The 24,511-nt window shown below is 38.5% G+C and overlaps 1 protein-coding gene across 6 annotated transcripts in view; it reads right to left on the minus strand.

Annotated features, from left to right (window-relative positions):
* The window catches only part of FMN1 (formin 1), a 419,120-nt gene that overhangs the window by 219,777 nt on the left and 174,832 nt on the right, over positions 1–24,511 (minus strand). For all 6 annotated transcript variants that reach the window (XM_032261251.1, XM_032261252.1, XM_032261250.1 and 3 more), the window contains one exon: positions 9,189–9,250. In XM_032261251.1, the coding sequence (XP_032117142.1) occupies positions 9,189–9,250 (62 nt within the window). The remainder of the gene's footprint in view (positions 1–9,188; positions 9,251–24,511) is intronic.

The raw sequence follows: 24,511 nt of genomic DNA on the forward strand, positions 1-24,511 counted from the left end.
GGAAGAAAGGGAAGGGGAAGAAAAAGGAAAAAGAAAAAGAAAAGAAACAGAAATGTAAATGTCCATAAATATCTAAAAGCTCAAGGGATTTTGCTTTGTATCCATATGTCCATGAAAAAAAATGTTACTCAGCCTCTTTATCCTCTTCACCAGAGTTCACAATCTCAGATGTCTATAGGCTCCAGGCAATCAACGAAAGTAGAAGAGGCTGGCTCTAAGACAACAGGAAGCATGGGGCAGTATTTTGGCAACTAAAGCATACATGCTTTATTTGAAAATTATCCAAAGGTAACTTTTCTTTTTTCTTTTTTTTTTTTTTTTAAACAGAGTCTTGCTCTGTTGGCTAGGCTAGAGTGCAGTGGCAAGATCTCGGCTCAATGCAACCTCCACCTCCTGGGTTCAAGCAATTCACCGGCCTCAGCCTCCCGAGTAGCTGGTATTACAGGTGTGCACCACCACGCCCAGCTACTTTTTGTATATTCAATAGAGATGGGGCTTCACCATGTTGGCCAGTCTGGTCTGAAACTCCTGACCTTGTGATCCACCCACCTGGGCCTCCCAAAGTGCTGGGATTACAGGTGTGAGCCACCATGCCTGGCCCAAAAGTAACTTTTTAAATGTTATTGTGCTTAATGAATAAACATCTTTGGGCTGTATTTGATGGTATCACAAATTTAAGAATTCTGAAGCTTTCCTAATGCTATCCTCCAAATAGCCTTCTACTTAAATACTGTGAGTCATGAAAAAATTTCTAGCAATGTCCAGTCAGATCAATTAACAACTATTTATTAAGTTTCAGCTAGTTGCCTAGCACTGATCCAGGTAACATGGGAAGAGATCTCCTAGACTTTTGGATTGAGTTGGGACAGATGCATGGGCCCACTCTTTTCCTAGGCCAGAAATGACAGAACTTTTGGAGCTAGCAGGAAACTTACACCAGCTAGTCCAAAGCTTTTACTTTATAGCTGAAGAACCTAATATTAAGAGTGACGCATGATTGTATAGAATTTACAGCATTATTGAGTGAAGCAGAACAAGTCTGGAGAGAAGGAAGCACTCCCCATGGTGCTCTACCATGCTTTTTCTCACTTCATGAAGAGTCAAAAGCAATGGCCAACACTCAAAAAGTCACCAGTTCCAGCAGTATCCTTTCACTGAAAGTCAAAAAACTTTTGCAAAAGAAAACTGTCTTGGTCCACCTCTGTTGTCTGATGTTTAGAGGTAAAGATTCAGCAAAAATGATTGAGGGCTGATGGTGCATGAAGGAAATGTATAAAACCGGCATTGGCCCCCATGATACAAATGAGCAATGAACAGATTCTTCATTCTGTAACAGCCTCCTTCTGTATCTGAACTGTCTGAGGGTAAGGCAGCATCTTGAAGGCTGAGACAAAAGGCTCCTTTTCCATGAAAATTCAAGTCCAAACGTACCTACTGTATTCTGGGTAGCCAGTCACCTAAGAGGAATCTCAACACCAGTAAACCAGCAAATCTAGAAACCTCATAACATTTTATATTTACAATGAAATGATGAATTAACATATTTCTCAATATTTTTTAATGTTTCCTTTTTGGCATCTCAGTAATGAATTATACTAATATCAGCACTTAGGGGAATACCGTAGTTTTTATGAAATCACCATATTTCATACTTGCGAAAGTTTTGTTTATTGGCCTACAAATTATTCCCTTTCTCTCACGGTATTATCTTGGAATTAGGAGATTTAAATGTATTGTGTTGATAATGAAAAATATAAAAAATGGGACAGGCTCAGGATTTATGTCTCTATAAACTTAGTTGTATCAGCTCAAATAGAGTCTGCACTCAATTCTGTTTCAACAGCAATGTGTAAACGATTAGAAATGGATCAGTGGAATGTGTTGGAGGCAGCAAAAGAAGGTCTACAAGTTTCTCTTAATGGAGGCCAGCACACCATTTGGTTCTCTTGGAGACAAAAAGGTACAATGTAAGTTAATTTTCAGTTTGGCATTAATCCCTGGATCATTTTGCAGTGGGAGTAACCACTCTCGAAATGTGATTGCATTGCACAATGAGCAGGGGCCTGCCAGAGGCCATCGCTCAGTGAAGTTTCCCCTCAATTAGGAACTATGCATGTGATGAATAGGGTAAACAAGAAATGTCACTGTTGGCTGCTTCTTTGTCTTGCATCCCACAATCTAAAGAATATTAGTTAAAAACAGATAATCTGTCATTTCCAAGTCCTCTACTTTCGAACTGCTTAAGGTGTTGGTCAAAAACAATATTCTTAAATTACCCAACTCCTCACAAGCCAGACACAAAGGGAAGGTATTTTTCTTTCTTCACTTTTCAAAATTGAAGAAGTAGAGATCCAAAGAAGTCCTACCAATCTCATGCTCATGCTTCCCTTTTGTCATAAAGATTTGGGCCTCCTACTGAGTGTCACTTACCTTCCTAGAGCTGCATCCCTTCACTGAGTGACACATCTGAAAAGACACTGGAAGGTTAGAGTACTGCATTCAGAGTGTAACTGAACACCTGAACACATTGCTCCACACAGGCAAGCAGATGGACTAGAGACCTACTGACTAGAAAGGAGAACTTGTACAAGTAAAAGGCTTGCAATGGGAGAAGGTGTAAATAGTAGGAATTTAGGTCTGGGCATGGTGGTTGACACCTGTACTCCCAACATTTTGAGAGAGAGGCCAAGGTGGGCAGATGGCTTGAGCCCAAGAGTTTGAGATCAGACTGGCCAACATGGTGAAACCCCATCTCTACAAAAACAGAACAAAATAAAATAATAAATAAAGGATGTAACCTTAACTCAGGAAGTAGATTATACATTGAGAAAATAAGATTATATTAATCAATATAGGGTAGTATCCCAAATGATGGGTTTCTTGGAGAAAAAGATTTATGTTGAAAACAAGATATATAGGATTCTCTTTATAGTTCTTTCCTTTACATGGTAAAACTCTAATAGGGCAATAGATATTTCTCAAATATATTTGATGATAAAAACTTTTTGTCAAGGGACATTTCAAAGTATCACTGTTCAATGGATTCTGCTTTGGGAAAGCCTGGTTTAGGCAACCCTGATATAAAGCACACAGGCACAAGAACAGCAGGAAGATCACAGACAAGTCACCCTTAAACAATGAAGCTATGGCTGGGTATGGTGGCTCAGGCCTGTACTCCTAGCACTTTGGGAGGCCAAGGCTGGCAGATTCACTTGTGGTCAGGAGTTTAAGACCAGCCTGGCCAACATGGTGAAAACCCACCTCTACTAAAAATACAAAAATTAGCTGGGTGTGGTGGCTCATACTTGTAATTCCAGCTACTCAGGAGGATGAGGCAGGAGAGTCACTTGAACCCAGGAGGTGTAGGTTGCAGGGAGTCAAGATGGCACCATTTTACTCCAGCTTGTAAAAAAAATGTACAGCAACTTACAATTATATTACCCTTACAGTTCAAAAGCAAAGATTTATTGATTATTTAAATGAATCAATTTCTGGCACATATGTTTATACACGTTTACTTAAACTTGAAGTACCTGGATGATATTGCCATTCAGATCTCCAGTGGGAGAGTGGTTGCAGATCAGACATTTCACATGACTCTACTGTTTTATGTCATTTATAGTATCCACAAAAAAATAGTTTTGTCCAAGCGTGTCCTTCATTTAGCAAACTCTGCCTTGAGAGTTTATGGTCACTTCACGGTACTTGGCATCACCTGCTTCATTTTTTAATTTGGGATAATTCTGCTAACTTTATTTTTGAAAAGGCGGCACTTTACCTTTACATGGTTTCACTTGTTTGAGACACTTTTGTAGGTGGTAGCCATTGCACAGCAAGTTAATGACAGCTGGGTAGAAACATAGTTTAGGTATGTCCTAGCAAGACATACGATAAAACTGATTCTCCCAGTAATAAATAGCACAGATAATTACTTCTTTGAGATTGCTTCAAGGATCTGAAAATCACCATTATTACTGTTTGGCAGACAATTTCTCTGTACAGTTGATCTTTTCACTTATCAAAGTCGTAGGTATTATTTTATGTGTGATACATGATGACAGTGAGAAAGAACTGGGGTTCTAAAGTTAGGGATCTATTCAACTCCTTGTACTGTGCCCTTGAGAAATAAATCAGATTCTTTGGTACTTAGTTTTCTCAGTTTTAGCAACTGAACAATGAAAATAATAATACTGATAGTGATGAGACCACCCTTCCTGGGTGGTTCAATATGCACCCTGTAGTACCAGGTACATGGCACATACTCAAGCACATGTTATCATGTTATTTCTCATTTCTTTTTCCCTTTGCAAGTTGCTTTATAATTAGGCAACTTGAGTTTAGAGTGGTCTTTGTGCTTTTTTTTTTTTTTTTTTTGGTTAAGGACACCTTTGGGACATTGGACTCTTTTTCGTTTTTTGAGACAGTCTCACTCTGTTGCCCAGGCTGGAGTGCAGTGGTGCAAATGCACCCTGCTACACATTTTTGCCCTTTCCATACTGCATTACTCAACAAATGCTGGCTGCAGAGCACACATGAAATAAAAACCCCTAAGCTCCCCAACTTAGTAACCATGGGACTACAAGGTAAAATAACGAACTGCCCAATCAAAACACTTCAGGTGGTAGGGCACGTTGTTGGTGGGAGAACTGAACAATAAGTGACTTTCCTTCAAATGTATGGTTAAAAGCAAAATAGAATGTTCAATTTAGGTTCTCTGCTTATTGAATCATACTGTTTTCTTTAAATTCTATGAAAACATTTCAAAAAAAACTAAATGTGATACACATCAATTCTTGTATACAGTGACAGAATGAATCACTTTTCTTGTGTATTTTTAAAGCATGAAACCCTTCTTTTTCTAGAAAGGCATGCTGAAGAAGTCTGGAAACATATCTGACTTCTCCATAACCTGTGTGTGGAGAAAAAATATCTAACTGACAATGATAGCTGCCGATGGAAATTACATGTAAAGCACCAACACAGCAGTTTTCCCACTCACTATCTTCCACTAGTTCTGTGACAGTAGATGAGACTGCTACTTAGTGGAACAAAACAGGTGGGCTGGGTTTTTGTCAGTTCGTTTTACGAACTACATCTATCTTGACTGACTGTGTTGATGACAAACAAGCTGTCTCATTTTATCTTCAATATCACCCAGAGAACAGAGGCAATTAAAGCATAGAGGGCCCAGGCAGGTAAAATGGCCCAGAGAGCACTCTGGCAAATGAGAGGGCATGCATCATGGTGGAAGTGAATACCTGCTACTTAGCCCCAGCAGGCTGAATGTAAGAGATTTGTCAGAAGGGTGCAAGAAATTACAGAAAATGTAAACCTTCTTGGAAGCCCAGAAGGTTTTGCAAAAGCCTTGGAAGAAGTTATGGCTGATGGCAGCCTGATCCTCTTACCTTGAGCTAACAGCAAAAAGCAAATAACAAGGGAATGTTGTGGAGTTTATCTAAATAGTTTGTTTACTCATGTGGTCCTAAGACCAACCTTTGATCATCCGCACAACTGCTCTCTACTGTGTGTATGTTGGCGGGGGGTGGTGTCGGCAATGTTAATTACCCTCTAATGGCGTTTTACTTGAGACCTTTGTCACTTAATCTGTACTAAATAAACGCGAACATCGGCAGCTTATCATGGCCACTGCTGACTCTGGCAGAGATCTCCTGGCTGCACTGACTGGCAAGCCTGTGTCAGTGTGCGTTTTTGATCTGTCGCTCAACTGAGTCTGCCAGTTGGACTCGACAGTTGAAGTCATACAAGAAATTAAGTCCTTTGTTGCCAGCTTCTCCAATTTTTAAAGAAGCAGCTAGAAATCCAGGTTTTATATAAAAATTTCCATATTTTAAAAAACGTATTCCTAGTTCAATCTTTAAAATGCTGTGTTTGCCAAATGAAACAGTTCTCTGGGTCAGATCACAGAAGAGAGTTGCTGGTTTCCTGTTGAAGGTTGTCCATCGGTGACTGCTGGAATAGTTTAAAACTATAGCTAAGTCTATAAACTGGATGCACCACCCTGATGGCAATAGTGAGCCATGGTAGCCATGGCTTTAGCAATTAGGTATAAATCATAAATGTGGGGCAAAAAAAGTTTTTTAAGTTTACTAATATCACCAAAAGAGCAGATAATTCTTCTACAGATGCTTTTTAAAAATCTAAAGTATAGTTTGGAACATTTTTAATCTTTACTACTGTTAATCACACCTTAGTCTAACCTGTATTTTAACTGCAGATCATGATCACAATACATTTTCTGTCCTCCATTTACTCCTCTATTTTCCATCTCCAATCTTTTCTTAGTTTGAGGTATTTAAGATCATAAGACTTACACAGAGATAGAATGAGATAATACATATAATGTGCTTAGAACAATACCTAGCACACAGGAAGAATTCAAAACTTGAAAGCATCTTCTGTTACCATGAATATTATTTCACTGTCAAAGTCCTCACCAGGCTGGTCTACAGTTTGTGGAAAGGTAGGGTTAACTGTCACAGCTTGGCTGTTAACATAACTTCTGCTTATACAATCACTTCTGTTCCCGCCCTCTTTGAGAATCTGTGTCTTAAATTATCCCCCATCAATTTCAGTTCCCCTGAGGCAGCTGAGAATCTTTTTCACATAAGAACAAAGAAAAACAAAGAGAGGTCTCTGTAGGGCATTTTGTTGCAAGGGAGATAAGGGCCTCCTTCTCTCCTTTTCTTCTAAGAGACAGGGGTACTTTTCCACTTTTTTGTTTCTTTGTGAAATTGACTCATTTTCTCTCCTAAACTAATTACTCCACTGGATAGGTGGGGCTTGAATTTGTACACCATACTACTTATCTAATAATTTTCTGCCACTTGTAATAACTTAATATATAATCCAGTACACCACCTCAGTTATTTTTAAAAGTGCATTATCATTCATTGAAAAGAAGGATATTTTCATATATCTAATAAGGGGTTAATATACAAATTGTTTAAGGAATTCAATGGCAAGAAAACAAACAGCCTGATTTAAAAATCAGCAAAAAATCCGAAAAGGTATTTCTCAAAAGAAGACATACAATGCCAGGCATGGTGGCTCACACCTGTGATCCCAGCACTTTGGGAGGGTGAGATGGTCGGATCACCTGAAGTCAGGAGTTTGAGACCAGCCTGGCTAACATGGTGAAAACTTGTCTCTACTAAAAATACAAAAATTAGCTGGACACGGTGGCATATGCCTGTTATCCCAGCTACTCAGGAGACTGAGGCACGAGAATCACTTGAACCAGGAGGTGGAGGTTGCAGTGTGCTGAGACGGTGCCACTGCACTCCAGCCAGAATGAAAGAGCAAGACTCCGTCTCATAAAAAAAAAGAAAAAAAGACATACAAAAGGGCCAATCAATACATGAAAAAATGCTCCAACATCACTAATCATCAGGGAAATGCCAACTAAAACCATGATGAGATATCATTTCACAACTGTTAGAATGGTTATTGCCAAAAAAGACAAAAGATTACAAGTATTGGTGAGGATACAGAAAAAGAAGACCCTTGCATACTATTGGTGGAAATGTAAGCTAGTTTGTGGAAAATAGTGTAGAGGCTCCTCAAAAAAATAAAAAATAGAACTACCATATGACCCAGAAATCCCACTACTGGGTATATATTTAAAGGAAATGAAGTTCGTATGTTGAAGAGATATCTACACTCTCATGTTGATTGCAGCGTTATTTACAAAAGCCAAGACATGGAATCAACATGTGTGTCCATCAATGGACAAATCGATAAAGAAAATGTTGTTTATATACAAAATGGAATACTATAGCCTTTAAAAAGGAAAATAATAATCCTTTCATTTGCTACAATATGGAAGAACTTGGAGAACATTATGTTACATGAAATAAGCCAAGCACAGAAAGACAGATATAGCATGACCGCATTTATGTGAGAAATCTAAAAAAGTCAAACTCACAGGAACAGGCAGTAGAATGGCAGTTATTAGGGGCTGGGGGCGGAGGGGGTTAAGGATGGGGGAGGATTAGGGAGATGTTGATGAAAGGAGACAAAATTTCAGTTAGATTTGAGGAGTAAATTCAAGATGATTTACTGTTCAACATACTGTCTATAGTTAATAACCATGTATGGTATACTTTAAAGTTTCTAAAAAAGCAGAGTTTATGCATTCTCACCACATATAAATGATAAATATAAGGCAATGTATATATTAATTAGCTCAATTTAGTTACTCCACAATGTATACATATTTCAAAACATGTCATATACCATATATATACCATTTCTATTTGCAAATTAACAAATTTTGAAAAGAAGAATATCTGATCCACAGGTTCATTAAATTAGCAAGTAATGAGTTAATATTAAATAAGGAAGAAATGTTATTGAAATTTTGCTGTCATTCTCTCCTGAAGTAGGGGGTTACTGCAGCCATCAGTAAACAAGTCTCAGTGCCTGATTCAGTATTCAGTTATTTGAAGTTAAGATTCTGAACTTTCTACCACAGGCACTATAAGCAAATGCCAAACATAGGGAATGTCAATTAGATGGCAGCACAAGGGAAATGATCCCTCAGTCATTCAGGGCTTCACAAAGGAGGATTAGGTCAACAATTTCCCAGCACTCTCGGGGGATATGGAAGGGCTCAGCACAATTCCATCACCTCTTAGGGCTCCTTTCTAAACTCTGTAATCTGCATCACATCATATTGCAGTGATGTGCTAAGAAACATACAGACATGAACACCTGAACAGGAGGAAGCTAAACAAAAATAACTTCCATCGTACATAGAAAAAATAACTTCTACTATATTTTTTACAGTAGAAGTCTATTCTGTCTTCGCTCCTGCTTTAAAAATAATCGTTTTCTAATCCAATCAAATGCATTTATGCTATTTTTTAAATTAGAAATTGAATTATAGTCTACGGCCATACCACCCTGAACACGACTGATCTCGTCAAATCTCGGAAGCAAAGCAGAGTCGGGCCTGGTTAGTACTTGGATGGGAGAAATTGAATTATATTAAAAAACAGAATCCAAGGCTTTTCAATCTCCATACTAGACACAGTGCCTACTGGCATCTGCAAGTTGTGATGCTGTCTAGTTTAACACTTCAACTCAAGGGGAATATTTACTTCAGCGTAGGAAAAAACCACGTATCAGTTCTATAGAACCAGTTCAGTAGAATCAAAGAGGTATACCTGCAGGTTTTCAATTTCTTCTTTGTGCTCCCTCTTCAAGTGTAAAATAGCAGCTTGGTATTCTGTAAAATCAAAAAAGAAGCCAGTTATAAAGAAGTACAACAGTAGGCACAAAATGTATCTAATGGTCCTCTTTGAAATAAACTAAAATAAATGCCACAATCTGTCATTAACCTGACAAGAGATGTTAAAAGTTGCTGAAAGACATGACAAATAGTTAAGGATAAAAGGTAAATTCCTTCCTTTCAGTAAATCCTGAATTATGAAAAGTCACAAATTAAGTAGATGGGATAGGGTTAAGAAAAAAAAAGGATGATGAGTATGTTCCAGATTAACACTGGGTCAGGTGTTATCTTTAAGGAATTGGAAGTTAAGTCCCCATAGAGGACAAATACAGACGCGTTAAGAGCAGAAAGGGCAGGAAACAAAAGAAAACTTTCTAGGTGAGATCAGAGCACTCTATTTTTAACTCTGTTTCAAAAAAAGAAAAAGAAAATCTCCATATGAATGCAAGGCTAAGTAAGCACCCCGGGCTGATTTTAATCTTTATCTCAGAAAGTTAATACTATCTGTCATTTGGATGAGAGATTCTTGGGTGAATTGAGCTGAAAGGACAAAACTAAATTTCTGGTCCAATTTTAATATGATTCTAATAATGTTTATTTCAACAATAAGTCCCAAGTGTACACAAAAACTCCAGCCAACCACTAAAACTACCATTCCGCTGGCTAAGCATGAAGCTGTCAAGATAACTTTATTTCCAGCAGAAATGCTAAGTGTGTGGGGTCATGGACCTATACAGGCTGCAGAGAACCACAAGACAAAATGCTATGAGCACACATTTTTGTGAGATAGGCCAATGTTTTACAAACGTGTTTGGGGTCATGAGTATGAGTAAGAAAGACGTAGCTTGACTTCTTTTAAATATGTGTGAAAGCCAGGCTATTTCTCCAAGTAGATTTCCTAAATCAGGCATGAAAGTTTGTATTTTAATTAAAAAATGGACGAAGGAAATCACTGGCAAAGCCATGCCAGAAGAGGAGTGTTGCTGCTGATAATTATGGCTACAGACCACTACTGTTGTGAGGAAGGTGCTCCACTGAGCTGTGAATCCATCCGAAAGTTCTGTGGGTTCTAAATCCAAACCATACCTAGAATGGTTTGGTAATGACTACTTGTCACTATCCCCACCAGCACAACGATAATCCAAGCTACCATCCTTTCTCTACTAGACTAAAGCAGTGTACTTCTGGTAGGGTACCTGCTTCTACTCTTAGCATCACTGTAATTGATTCTCATCAAAGCTGACTGAGTTATCTACATAGGCGTGAACCAGATCATCTCATCCCTGGCTTTTCATGCAATTCGAGTGAAACCAGAGCTCTCCGTTGTAGCCCATAAAAACCTCCATGTCCTGGTTCCTACATCCCTCTCCCTATCATTTCATACCACTCCTTACCCTTGTTCATCATACTCCAGGTACACTGGCTTTCTTGCCATTCCTTGAACTTGTCAAGTTCTTTTCTACCTCAAAATCTTTGCTAATGTTGAAAACAATAGGAATGACTACTTACATCAGGCATTATTTTAAGTACTTTGTATTTATCAACCCATTTCATCCCCACAATAACCTATAATGTAGGTACTGTTATTACCTCTATTACTGATGAAGACAGTAACAGAGATATTAAATAGCTTGATCAAGGAAGTAGAATAATTTTCAGAGCCAGAAAACATGCTTAATTTAATGGGTGAATGCATAAACAAACTATGGTATGTCCATATAATGAAATACTATTCAACAATAAAGAGGAATATATGCATCAACATGAAGGATTTTTTTTTTTTTTTTTTTTTTTTGAGATGAGTTTCACTCATGTTGGCCAGGCTGAAGTGCAATGGCACAATCTTGGCTCACTGCAACCTCCACCTCCCAGGTTCATGCAATTCTCCGGCCTCAGCCTCCCAAGTAGCTGGGATTACAGGTGACTGCCACCAGACCTGGCTAATTTTTGTATTTTTAGTATAGACAGGGTTTCACCATGTTGGTCAGGCCAGTTTTGAACTCCTGACCTCAGGTGATCCACCCTCTTCAGCCTCTCAAAGTGCCTGGCCAATGTGGAGGAATCTTAAAGGCATTATGCAGAGTGAAAGAAGTCAGTCTTAGAAAGCCAACCACTGTACAACAGCATTTATATGACATCTGGAAAAGACAAAACTAGAGAGATGAAGAACAGATCAGAGTAGTAGTTGCTAGAGGTTAGAGATGGGCGTTCAGGGAGGGGGTTGACTACAAAGTGGCAGCAAGCAAAGGAATTTTAGGGGTAATGATATTAGATATTATTCTCTATCCTGATTACGGAGGTTGTTACATGAATCCATATATGTTGAGTGTTAAAATTCAAGAAACAGTACACCAAAAAAATATGTTAATTTGTTTTAAATCTGACATCAAATATTATACTGGTAAATGTTTTCCCTATGAGATTCGGCATTACACAAGGATATCTGCTACCATCGTTTATATTTATCATTTTTCTAGGGCTACTAGCAGACGTAATAGGATAAGAAAAAAGACTAACAAGATAGAGTAGAGAGTCTAGAAAGATACCATTAATTTATGGTCACTTTATTTACGACAGAAGTAGTACTGAAGATCATTAAAGAATGATCTTTTCAATAACTATTGGCTGGGAAAAAATAATATTATGTCTATTTTTTATGGAAAAAGACAAAACTGGATCCTAACCTTATACTATGCAATAATCTATTTGAAGTCATGTAAGTGCTAAACTGTAAAAAGCAAAATTGTAAATATTTTATTAGATAATATAGCAAAATATTTTATAACATCAGGATAGAAAAAGGATTTCTTAATATTTACAAAGCAATATATATATAAAGAAAAAACTTGATAAATTTGACTATATTAAGAACTTCTTTTTCTTAAAATATACCATAGAGAAACAGACTGACAATAGATCAATCTGTTATCAATAGAGATAATATTCCCCACAAAGTGGGAGAATATACTTGCAACATAATCCACAAAGATCTAGTATAAATATATAAATAAATCCTATAAAATTATAGAAAATTAAGCTTATGTGAAAACTGGGCAAAAAACATCAACAGGCTCTCTAAAAAGATAATATACAAATAACTATGTTAAACGGTGCTCCTTCTTATTAATCAGGAATACTTAAGGTCTGAAAACAGAGCATTGGTGAAGATGTGGAACAATGGAAACTTTCATACACTTACAGTAGGAGTTCAAATTGGTACAATCACTATGAACAATTATATTTTCTAATAAAGTTTAATATATTCATGCTTCCTTAATCAACAATCCTAACCTTAGGCATGTATAAATGACAAAACTATGAAGAAAAACAACCTTTCTGCCAGTGGACGGCACAAAAGGAAGCACTGTCTGTCTTCCTACTGCCATCTGGCCTCAGCCAGTCTTTCAAAGAGCCCTAACAGCTGTGGAAACTCCTCATCAGAGGTCTGAGCTTTGAAACCACCGATAAGAGGCTGAGGAGACATTTTGTGCAATGGGGAATGCTGAAGAACTGTGTAGTAAGAGATCCAAACACCAAGGGCTCCAGGGCCTTTGGGTTGTCACCTAGGCCACTGTGAAGAAGGTAGATGCAGCCTTGAATGCAAGGTCACACGAGGTGGATGGAAGAGTAGTGGAACCAAAGAGAGCTGTCTCAAGATTCTTAAAGACCAGGTGCCCACTTAGCTGTGAAAAAGATAATTTGATGGTAGCATTAAAGAAGACACTGAAGAACATCACCTAAGATTTTGAACAGTATAGAACAATTGAAGTGATTGAAATCATGAGTGATCAAGGCAGTGGCAAGAAAAGGGACTTTGCCTCTGTAGCCTTTAACAACCATGACTCTGTGGATAAAACTGTCATTCAGAAATACCATACTGTAAATGACCACAACTGTGAAGGTAGGAAAGCCCTGTCAAAGCAAGGAATAGCTAGTGCTTCATCCAGCCAAGAGGTCAAGGCGGTTCTGGAAACTTTCATGGTAGCCATAAAGGTGGTTTTGGTGGGAATGATACCTTTGGTTGTGGAGGAAACTTCTGCAGTCATAGTGACTTTAGTGGCAGCTGTGGTGGTGGAGGATATGGTAGCAGTGGGGATGGCTATAATGAATTTGGTAATGATGGAAGCAATTTTGGAGGTGGTGGAAGCTACAATGATTTTGGCAATTAAAATTATCAGTCTTCAAATTTTTGATACATGAAGGGAAAAAACTTTGGAGGCAAAAGCTCTGGCCCCTATCATGGCCGCTATGATATTGGAAGCCAATAGCTCGCCAAACCACAAATCCAACGAGTTTGTAGGGGTAGCACTAACTATGGCACTGGCAGAAGATTTTAATTACTGCCAGGAAACAAAGCTTAGCAGGAGAGTAGAGCCAGAGAAGTGACAGGGAAGCTATAGGTTCCAACAGATTTGTGAACTTAGTGAAGCACAGTGGTGGCCGGGCCTAACTGCTACAAAGAAGACATGCTTTATACAATACTCCCGTGTATGGGCAAAAGCTTAAGAACTGTATTTGCAATTAGTTGTATAACAGGTTATTTTAATTTCTGTAGCATAAGGCAGTCCAACAAAGGGTTTTAATATAGTGGTGGTTTCTTGCACCCATGCTATCAATTGCAAAATGTAATAGTCTGATCATGAAGCTGAATAAATGTGTCTTTTATTTAAAAAAAGAAAGAAGAGCAAGTAATAATATTAACAAAAGTCAGAAGAATGGTGGTTTCCAGGAGAAGACAAACTGAGTTGGGTTGTAATTGGGCAAGGAGGTATTATATAGGTATTAAATGAAAATTATTCTTTAAATTGGAAATGTTTTATGAGATTTTCTTTATGCATATCTAACATTAAAATAAAAAATACTTATCTTTTGAAAATTGGTTACATTAGTTTTCTCAAATATCAATATAGGCAAAAGAGAATATGTGGATTCATAAAATAAGAAGCACAAAGTGATTTAGTAAGTTTGAATCTTGTGTAAATGTTGTGTCCTAGCCCAGGTGTTGATAAATATCTAAACCCTAACCAATTCCAAGCTTCTACAGAGTAGTCAAAGGAAGGGTAGTTAAACCAAGCTCCTTGTGAAATTGATTTCCCTTGAGAATAGCATTACATTCTAAATAGAAATTATACAGACTATGTTTTGAAATGACTCATTTTGTGTAAACTGTACCTATATGGGTGTGACAGATATTGTTATGACTAATTTATTAACCAATCAATGAAGGAGACTACTGCAAAGCTAACACCTAGGAAGCATGATTCATCTCCTCCTTAAACAAATATTTTTACCAAGAGTCTCAGTGTGACAGGTGGCAGGAAAACACACTCCCATCCCAACAAAGATGACAAAGTCCTAGGGCAGCATGTAGAAGGAGGAAGCTAATGTCTTTATTACTGGCATTGGTGAATGCTCACTTTGAGAGTTCACAAGAGAGGAGTAAGAGAATATAAAGGTTATAGAAATAATGTCCATGAGCCAAAGCTTAGTTAGTGGTTTCGAAGTGTGCCTTGCTAGTGGCAGCCTCCTGCCCTGAAACGCTTCTTGAGGCTTGCAATTACCTTAGAGTGTGTGAGGATGGGAGGCACAGGTGTCAACTCAAGACCAAGGATGTGTGTATTTGTTAAAAAGAGAACTTAACTCTAGTATTGGTATTTAGTACCTCTGTGACCTTACAAATGTGTGAAAAGGAAGAACACAGATTTTAAATGTCAGGGCTTAAAAAAGGCAGACTCATTTGAAGTCACATTAGCCCCTACTGGAAGTTAATAAATGAATTTAAATAATATAGCCCACATAAAACAAGCCTAAAGAACGTCTTTTTTAAAAACAATAATACAGTCCACGAAAGACAGAGAAAGCAGTAAGGCTCCTAAATGGCAGGATTCAACATTTTGGAGGAAAAAAAAAAATAAAAGAACTTTCTCTGCAGAAATAAAGCTCTTTGTAGTCTAGTATTTGGGCTAATTGGTTCCTTCCCTTTATGTTGCACAAACTTTCTGTTTGATCAGTTCACAATAACAAGACATCCTTTCTGCCAGGTGTCATTACAAGGTTTCTGCCCTCCAATTTGTGAAGAGAAGAATTAAAGATGATTTCACAAACGCAGAAGGCATGTAGTAACCACTGCTGTAGTCCATCACTTATTAAATGAGCTTATCTAATTATATGTGGGTGCTGGTACCATTATTGAGGGTTATTTTTCAGGAGCAGTTCTAAGCACTTTATGAAGATTAACTCCTGCTATCCTCACATCAAATTTACAAGGTAGATCCTATCATATCAAGACTTATTTTACAGATGAGAAAACTCCTCAGGTTGAACAACTTTCCTAAAACCACATGCTAGTCAGTGCCAACATCATCATTCAGACCCAAAGAACCTGTGCTGGTTCTGCAGTTTCTGTTTGTTCCCTTGTTTTTGTTTTCGCTACTGTTGTTCTTGTGGTTGCATAAGCAGCAGATGCAAACAAAACTCAAAACCTCTATAAAGTGAAAAGTTGCTTGCTTCATCCCATTATTAGAATCACTTGTAAACTTGAGAAAACCTTTTTCATAACTCTTTAAAAGGAGAATGCTGATTTTTAATCACGGGGAGGTTTGACAAGCCAGGGGTCAGAGTGAATGGTGTGAATTTCAATGGCTGGTATCAACAAGTTCTGTGATTATGATTAGTTTGTCTTTTCTAAAGGAACTTTGAGGCCCGTAGTCACCAGTTTGTTGTTAAATCTGATTTCTATTCATGCTGTTTCTTACATACATATGCCAGCCTCTCCCCATCACACATGCATATGACATGCGCAAAACTGGACTATGTACAGTTAGGGAATTAGAAACTTTCTTATTTCTCAACTGAGGGGGAAACATGGATCTATTCTTACCTACGGATCCTGATTTGTCCAGCCTGTGCCTCTCATTGGCCTTTACCCACTACCTCACATTTTTATATTTTTAAGTACATACGTGACTTAAATGGAAAAAAAACCCTTCCTATGAATTATGCTTGGGTAATAATCAAACCCTTCCTCTGAATTATACTTGGACAATACTCAATCAGTGCTTCCAAAGCTTAGCACACACACTGGCAAGGTCACTGTCCGTAGATACCTGAACTTTTTGACAGTTGAATATTTTAATGTATGTTAGGAAAAAATATCAAACTAGCACATAAAACCCATGATTTCACTGATAACGCTTTTAGACAGTGCTGATCGGAGTCTGGTCCCTGGACCAGGAGCATCAGCATCACCTGGAAAAATCTCAGAAATGCAAATTCCGTCCTCTACTGTGGATCTATTGACTCAGAATCTCTGAGGATGCTTTACCAAGCCTACCAAGTGATTATGATGCACACCAAATTTGAGAACCATTGCTTTAATAAGGTTTATTTAAGCTAAAAAAGTAAATTGATTAAAATAACAAATAATAGTTAAAGTAGTATAAAATATATATCAAATTTCAAGAAGCTGGTGCATAAAGGATAACATTTGAAAAAATATGGTATTTACTGACAGATAAACACAAATTCAAACTCACTCATTTGTGAGTGAATGTACAAAGCTTCTCCAACCATTTCTAACATTGACAAAAATGGTAACAGTTCATTTAAGGCAAAGTTACAAGTAATTTACTCCAAACCTAAGAATAAAATCAGATGTAAGCTCTCATATTTAATAAGCTTATGGAAGCAAAGTGTGCAGCCTGGTCTTGGTACATTGGAAGTCCTCTGTTTCCTCTCCAGATACTTATAAACAACACGCTCCTCAGTAACTGTGAAGTATGAAAAAAGCATAACCAGTTTTGTATCTGCCAGAAGCAGTGGAGGTGGACTCAAAGACAGTGAAGTAAACAGAAAAAAGTCAACAGCTGCCGGCAGAGCTTTTTAACTGGGTGTCTCAGGCTAGCAGCTGGTGAGAGACCATTGCCTATAATGTTGATACAACACCTTTTGTCAGTGGGCCTTCAACAGTCACACATATGGTAGCAAAAGTACAATAAGAAGTCTATCGCTATTGTTTGATGATTGACTGCTGACAGTTTTTAAGCCTCACCATTCCTCTTCCCCTGTGCCCCACACATCTGGACAATCTGATAGGAAAAGCTTTAACATAGGAGATTTGAACCACATAGCTACTGCCCTTAAGCAAGAATGCTCAGCCCATTACTACCTGCTGAATGCCATAAAAACTCCAAGCAAGTTTTCTTCACTTTCTCTCACAAGTCATTTTTAGACCAGCTTAAGAGGACTGTCTTGCTTTCCCCGGAGGTCTCATTATGTGAGTAATAAACTTTTTCATGCCCTCAGGTGTGTGCAAACGCATATGCATGTGTGGTCATCAATATTAGCCAGGCGTGGTGGTGCATGCCTGTAATCCCAGCTACTCGGAGGCTGAAGCAGGAGAATTGCTTAAACCCAGGAGGCGCAGGTTTCGCTGAGCCGAGATCATGCCATTGCACTTCGACCTGGGCAACAAGAGCAAAACTCCATCTCAGAAAAAAACAAAAATTGGTACCTGAATCAAATTTTGGTGGGTGGGGGGGTTCATTCTGCCTCTTCAAAAAGGATGAGGCCATGTGGAAGTTAAGTGAATGATGAGTAAGCCTACTATGTTGTTCAATAACGTACAGAAAGGAGCCTAGCTTCTATATCAGAAAAATCTAAATTGGACAATAGCTGGGAGAAATATCATTAATGTAGGAGTTATAACTCTCAACCTCTTTTCAACACATAAAAGTTTTTTAGGCAGAAATATAAAAATGCCAATAGTAAAAGATGGGGGAAAACTTTCAATGCTCCAAGCCCACTAGTTTCTTACCACCATAGTTTGAATGTTTGTGTCCTACTAAAATTCATATGATGGGCGGGGTAGGGTGGCTCATGCCTGTAATCCCAGCACTTTGGGAGGTCGAGGCAGGTAAATCACCTGAGGTCAGGAGTCCAAGGCCAGCCTGGCCAGCAGGGTGAAACCTGTCTCTACTACAAATATAAAAATTAGCTGGGTGTAGTAGCTTGTACCTGTAATCCCAGCTACTTGGGAGGCAGAGGTAGGAGAACTGCTTGAACCCAGGAGGTAGGGGATGCAGTGAGCTGAGATCATACCACTGCACTTCAGCCTGGGAGACAGAGTGAGACTCCATCTCAAAAAAAAAAAAAAAAAAAAAATATATATATATATATATATATATATATGTCAAAATCCTACCCCTTAAGGTGATTGTTTTAGGAAGTGGGGACTTTGGGAGGTGATTAGGTACGTTGTCCTATGCACTCTTCATCTGTACCCTTTGTACTACGCTTTCTAATAAACCAGCAAATGTGTTTCCTGAGCTCTCTGAGAAACTCTAGCAAATTAACCAAACCCAAAGAGGCAGGGTTGTGAGAACCCCAACTTGAAGGCAGAGCCCTCGTGCCTAAGACTAGTGCCTATGATACTGCAAAATATATATTTGGTCCTTGATCCAGTTTCCTGACAATTTCTAAAATCCTTATACTCTCCACAGGGATGTCTTTGTTTTTTTAAAAAAAAAATGTTAATGATTGACCGATAACTGGCAGCTTTTAGGTAGCTTCAGGATGGGGGCCGGTCACCTGAAAGACCAAGTCATGATTAGAGGGTTGGCACTTTCAGTCCCACTCCCCAATCTTTCAGGAGGGCAGAGATGCTGAAGGTTGAGTCACTCACCAATATCCAATGATTTCATCACCCATGCGTACATAATGAAGCTTCCATGAAAACCCAAGAGGACTGGATTCGGAAACCTTCTGGACTGCTAAACACAAAAAGGTTCCTGGAGGGTAGCGCACCCAGGAAGAAATGGAAGCTCTATGCCCCTCCTCCCATACCTTGTCCTATGCATCTCTTCATCTGTATCCTTTGTACTATGCTAAGAAACCAACAAATATGTTTCCCTGAGCTCTTTGGGCAACTATAGCAAATTAACCCAATCCAAAGAGGCAGGGTTGTGAGAACTCCAACTTGGTCAGTCAGAAGTTCTGGAAGCTCAGACTTGTCAACTGGCATCTGAAAGTGGGGCAGTCTTAGGGGACTGAGTTCTCAACTTGTGGGATCTAACACTATCACCAGGTAAACAGTGTCACCATTGAATTGGGGAACATCCAGCTGCTGTTGTCCACTACAGAACTGCTTGCTTGGGAAAGCCCCCCACCCACCACCAGATTTGATCACTGTAAGACTCACTATGTGGCCGGGCACAGTGGCTTGCGCCTGTAATCCCAGCACTTTGGGAGGCTGAAGTGGGTGGATCACCCAAGATCAGGAGCTTGAGACTAGCCTGACCAACATGGTGAAACCCCGTCTCTACTAAAATACAAAAATTAGTCAGGTGTGGTGGCAGGCGCCTGTAATCCCAGCTACTTGGGAGACTGAGGGAGGAGAATCACTTGAGCCCAGGCAGTGGAGGTTGCAGTGAGCTGAGGTTGTGCCAGGCTTTCCAGTCTGAGAGACAAGAGTGAAACTCCATCTCAAAAAAACAAAAAACAAAAAACCAAACCAAGACTTAATATGCTTAGTGGCCTCTTTTGTGGATGTGCTCAGTGTCTCTGTAAGCCAGGCACTGAACTAAGCATCGTGTATGTAAAACGAAATAGCATGCATTTCCAACCTTAAAAGGCTTTCAGGGTGTGCACCTTTGAAATGTCTAAGAGCTTTCAGCATTTATATTCCAGTATTAACCCTTTAAACCTTTGTTTTCTTAAAATACTTTATTATATTTCATTTGATCATTTTATATGTTGCGAATGACTGGAATTTTGTTTAGCAAATATTCATCTGCTTTTACCTCCCCATTTTGGGGCAGTGTAGAATACTTCCTATGCCTTTAGGCTTGGCAATGTGACTTGTTTTGGCTAGCGGAATGTAAGCTGAAGTGACATAAAGAGGGATTTAAATTTAATTGCACAGTTTGACTTGCCTCTAGTACTCCCGATATTTCATATAAGAAAAATATATCCTGGGTAGCTACTACTCACTCAGCCCGGGTCCCAGAGGAAGATATATGGTGCAGACTTAAACCCTAGCCACAGTCAGCAGTCAACAACAGCCTGAAAAGGCCCAAACCAGCTCAGCTGAACCACAATTGACCTTTACACCTATACTAACGAATGCTTGTTCTTGAAAGCTGCTTAATTTTAGCATGGTTTGTTACACAGCATTATTAAAGCAATAGCTGATGAATACACTTTGTAAGTTTTCAGTCAAGTTAACTATTTAGAGACTCACAGCATTTTGGATGCTTCAAACAACTGAGGTGGAGTCTCACCATCTTTTCTCTCTACACACACACACACACACACACACACACACACACACACACAGAAACAGGTTTAGGAGAAGAGGATAAAATGGGAGAAATGAATATGCTTATATTGTTTAATACTCAGAAAATTAGCTCAGGACAGCAACTGAGACTTTATGTTCTGGGGATGATATAAAATAGGTACAAAGATCAGGAAATTCATAGCTATGTCTCTGACTTTTACCTGTATTGAAAAGGTAAGTATTAAAGGCCTAGGACCGTTTGATGGACACCTTGCCATAGAGAAAACTGTAATTAAATCAAATTCTAGCTGCCAATCCTGGGATAACCTGCTTTCTACTTTGTCCTTTTCTGTTACCCTTATTTTCTGTTCTGTCATAACGGAGATGCCAGGCGGTTTAGAATTCCTTGAGTACATGATCCCTAAAACTTATAATCTACTTTCTACTTATGTGGTTTTAAAAAAACATAGTCAACAACAGTTAGATGATGGTCAAGAAACAAATCTTCTAGAAAAGGCACACACTTAACTAAAATAAAATTTCACCTACAATTGAAAATAACCAACTCCTGTCACTAGGTGGCAGTCACAATAAAGTCATCCCCTGGCAGGAGAGGGAGGGATTGGTTCCAGAACCGGAGGATACTAAAATCTGTGGATGCTCAAGTCCTTATATATAAAATGGTGTAGCATTTGCATATAACCTATGCACATTCTCCTATATACTTTAAATCACCTCTATATTACTTATAAAATAAATATCGAATACAATGTAAACGCTATGTAAATACATATATTTTTTTAAATTTTTGTATGATGTTTTGGTATTTTTTTCCCAAATCTTTCCAATCTGAGGCTAGTTGGACTTGCAAATGCAGAATCCAAGAATACAGACAGCCAACTGTACTTCATATGTAAACTCTAAATTTGCTACCAAGTGCCACAGCAAGGCTTGAAGGGTTTGGTGTGGAGGGGAGGCTGGGGAGAGACAAGGATGAGCCAAACTGTGAAACAACCACTTCTCCTTGATTTGAAAAGTGGACTAGCATGGATATGGTAACTAGCTGAGAAATATCAGAACAAATAAGGGGTATTTCCAATCTGATGTTACTAAAAAAGTTAAAAGTTTCCCTATAGATCTCCAGTTGTTAAAGGTTCACATTTTTTAGCTCCCTCCTAAGCCTATGTAACAATGGAAATTATAAAGTAAGTGAGTTAAAAGACACAGACAAGAACCAAAGTAGAATTACATCTTTGAGAAACAAAAATGGGACAAACAAGTAAGTGGCACTTCAGGCCTGAAGCTCTGGCCTGCTGTGCCCCAGTTCCTGCGGCAGGCAGGGCAGGCAGGACATCCTGGAGTCAAGTTACTGCAGAGTTCCAGGGGTTGACAGCACTAATGTGGGGCAGGAAGCCAGGGCCAGGGTTGCTGCTTAGAAAAAGGGTCTGACCAGTCTATCATGGATGGGCATTTGGGTTGGTTCCAGGTCTTTGCTATTGTAAACAGTGCTGCAATGAACATTTGTGTGCACGTGTCCTTATAGTAGAACTGTGTCCTTTGTAGGGACATGGATGAACCTGGAAACCATCATTCTCAGCAAACTGACAGAAGAGCAGAAGATCAAACACCGCATGTTCTCACTCATAGGCGGGTGTTGAACAATGAGAATACATGGACACAGGGAGGGGAGCACTACACACTGGGGTCAGTTGGGGGGAAATAGGGGAGGGACGGTGGGGGGTGGGGAGTTGGGGAGAGATAGCAAGGGGAGAGATGCCAGATGTAGGTGATGGGGAGGAAGGCAGCAAATCACACTGCCACGTGTGTACCTATGCAACAATCTTCCATGTTCTTCACATGTACCCCAAAACCTAAAATGCAATAAAATAAATAAATGGGGAAAAAAAAAAAAAGAAAAAGGGTCTGAGATGCAGCTTTAGTTCCCAGATGGGAAAGGGAAGCTGGAAGAGGTTGTCAACTGCTGCCTGCGGGCCTAAACAGTAGGATAGACACAGCCTGGGCACAGTGGCTCAGGCCCGTAATCCCGGTGTTTCAGGAGGGAGAAGATGGAAGGATCTCTTGAGGCCAGAATTTCCATGCAGAAGTGAGCTATGTTTGCACTACTGCACTCCAGCCTGAGTGACAGAGACCCGGTCTCAAAAACAAACAAAAACACCCCCTAAACCTCAAATCAAACCAAAAAACCCCCAAATCTCAAATCGATCTACCAATGTCACCAGCCGACTAAATGTGCAACATACACATATCACCTCAGGCTAGGAAACCCTATACACTATTATAATAGAAACTTAGTCTGCAGCAGTCTTACCAGGTAAGACAACTGTAAAACAAATACGGGTAAAGGGAGTGGAGAGGGAAACTTTAAAAAAAAATCACCCTATAGATCATGAGACTTCAAATTTTTAAAACACATAAAGAAATCTAAGCATCAAGATAAGCAACACAACTGAAACATAACATCGCCCAATGCAAATTGAAATATTAAACACATGAAAATATTTTAGTAATGTTTAGAATCCTTACCAAAATAAAGGCAAGAATAACAACCATCATAAACAATGACAGTAACAACACACTAAAAGATAAGAAACAGTAGTAGGTGACTAAAATTCTGAAATACTAGAAACAAAATGCTGAACAGCCATTGAAATAAAAGATGCAAAAGCTGAATAAACTCAGGTACAGTCAAGGAAGGACTTTGTAAGTAAAAGATACTGGATAATTAACTAAGAATGCAGCATGGTACAAGAAAGGATAATAGGAAAAAAACAAAAGATGAAGAAACCCTGGCATTGACACAGCAATAGCAAACTAGACCACAAAATAGAGTACAAAAGAAAGTATGTAAATAAAGACAAGTACCATAAGAAAACATAATATGTGATTTGAGGTTGCATTGAAATTTGTGGGGGAGGTATAGACTCTTTTTTAAAGCCATATTTAAGAAAATATTCATACTTCAAAACCATACACAAGAATCACTTCTAGTGATTCAGCTATATTAAAATGTACCAGAATTGTGTCTATTGAAGATGGCAGGAGAAACTGATAAGCCACATAAATGGAGAAGACATTTGCAAAGTGTATAACCAAGAAAATGTTAGCACCCAGAATAAACAAGTCCTAGAAATAAATAAAAAGGAAAGCAACCGAAAAATGAACAAAAGGAAGTTAAATTTATGGAAGATCAACTCCAAATGGCTAATAAACATATAAACATACAAAAGGACACAATCTCACTTGTCCTCAGGACAGTGCAAATTACAACTACAGGGGGATGCCATTTCAAACCTATAAGATTTAAAAATATTAATAAGTCTGCTAATACTAACTGCTGCTGATAATGCCTTAGAATTCCACATAATGGTGATGGGAGCATTAAGTGCAATAATCAATTTAGAGAGCATTTTGACAATATCTTTCAAATTTAAAGGTGCACATAAGTAAAATCAGAAATTCTACGCTAATGTTGATTCTGTAGCGAAGCATTTACACATGAACACAAATTTTAAAAAGAACACTATGGAACCATCGTTTCCAACAGTGAAAAATAGGAATAAACTTAAATTTCCATCACCAGCAGTACAGATAAGCAAATATTAAGACGTGCATTCACTCAGAATGATACCATGCAGATAATGAAATAGAGCTATGCATATGAACACAGAGAAATCTAACAAATATTATTTTGAGGGAGAAAGCTGCCAAAATATACACATAGTGGAAGCCATTTTGTAGACTCGTAAAACACATAAAAATCATGTTATCCTTTGTTTTGATTTTATAAATTATTGGTATAAATATAAAACATGGGATTAAAAACAATTTTACCCAAGGGGATGGGGGAGGGCATATACAGGCTTCAAATATATTTGCAATGTTTTATTTCCTAAGTTAGGTAGTGAGTATAATCATGAAGTTGAATACAACTAACATCACACACTTAAAGTATATGAACC

The sequence above is a fragment of the Sapajus apella genome, unplaced genomic scaffold, assembly GCF_009761245.1.
Source record: "Sapajus apella isolate SASKATOON/1434 unplaced genomic scaffold, GSC_monkey_1.0 scaffold122, whole genome shotgun sequence".
Lineage (NCBI taxonomy): Eukaryota > Metazoa > Chordata > Mammalia > Primates > Cebidae > Sapajus > Sapajus apella.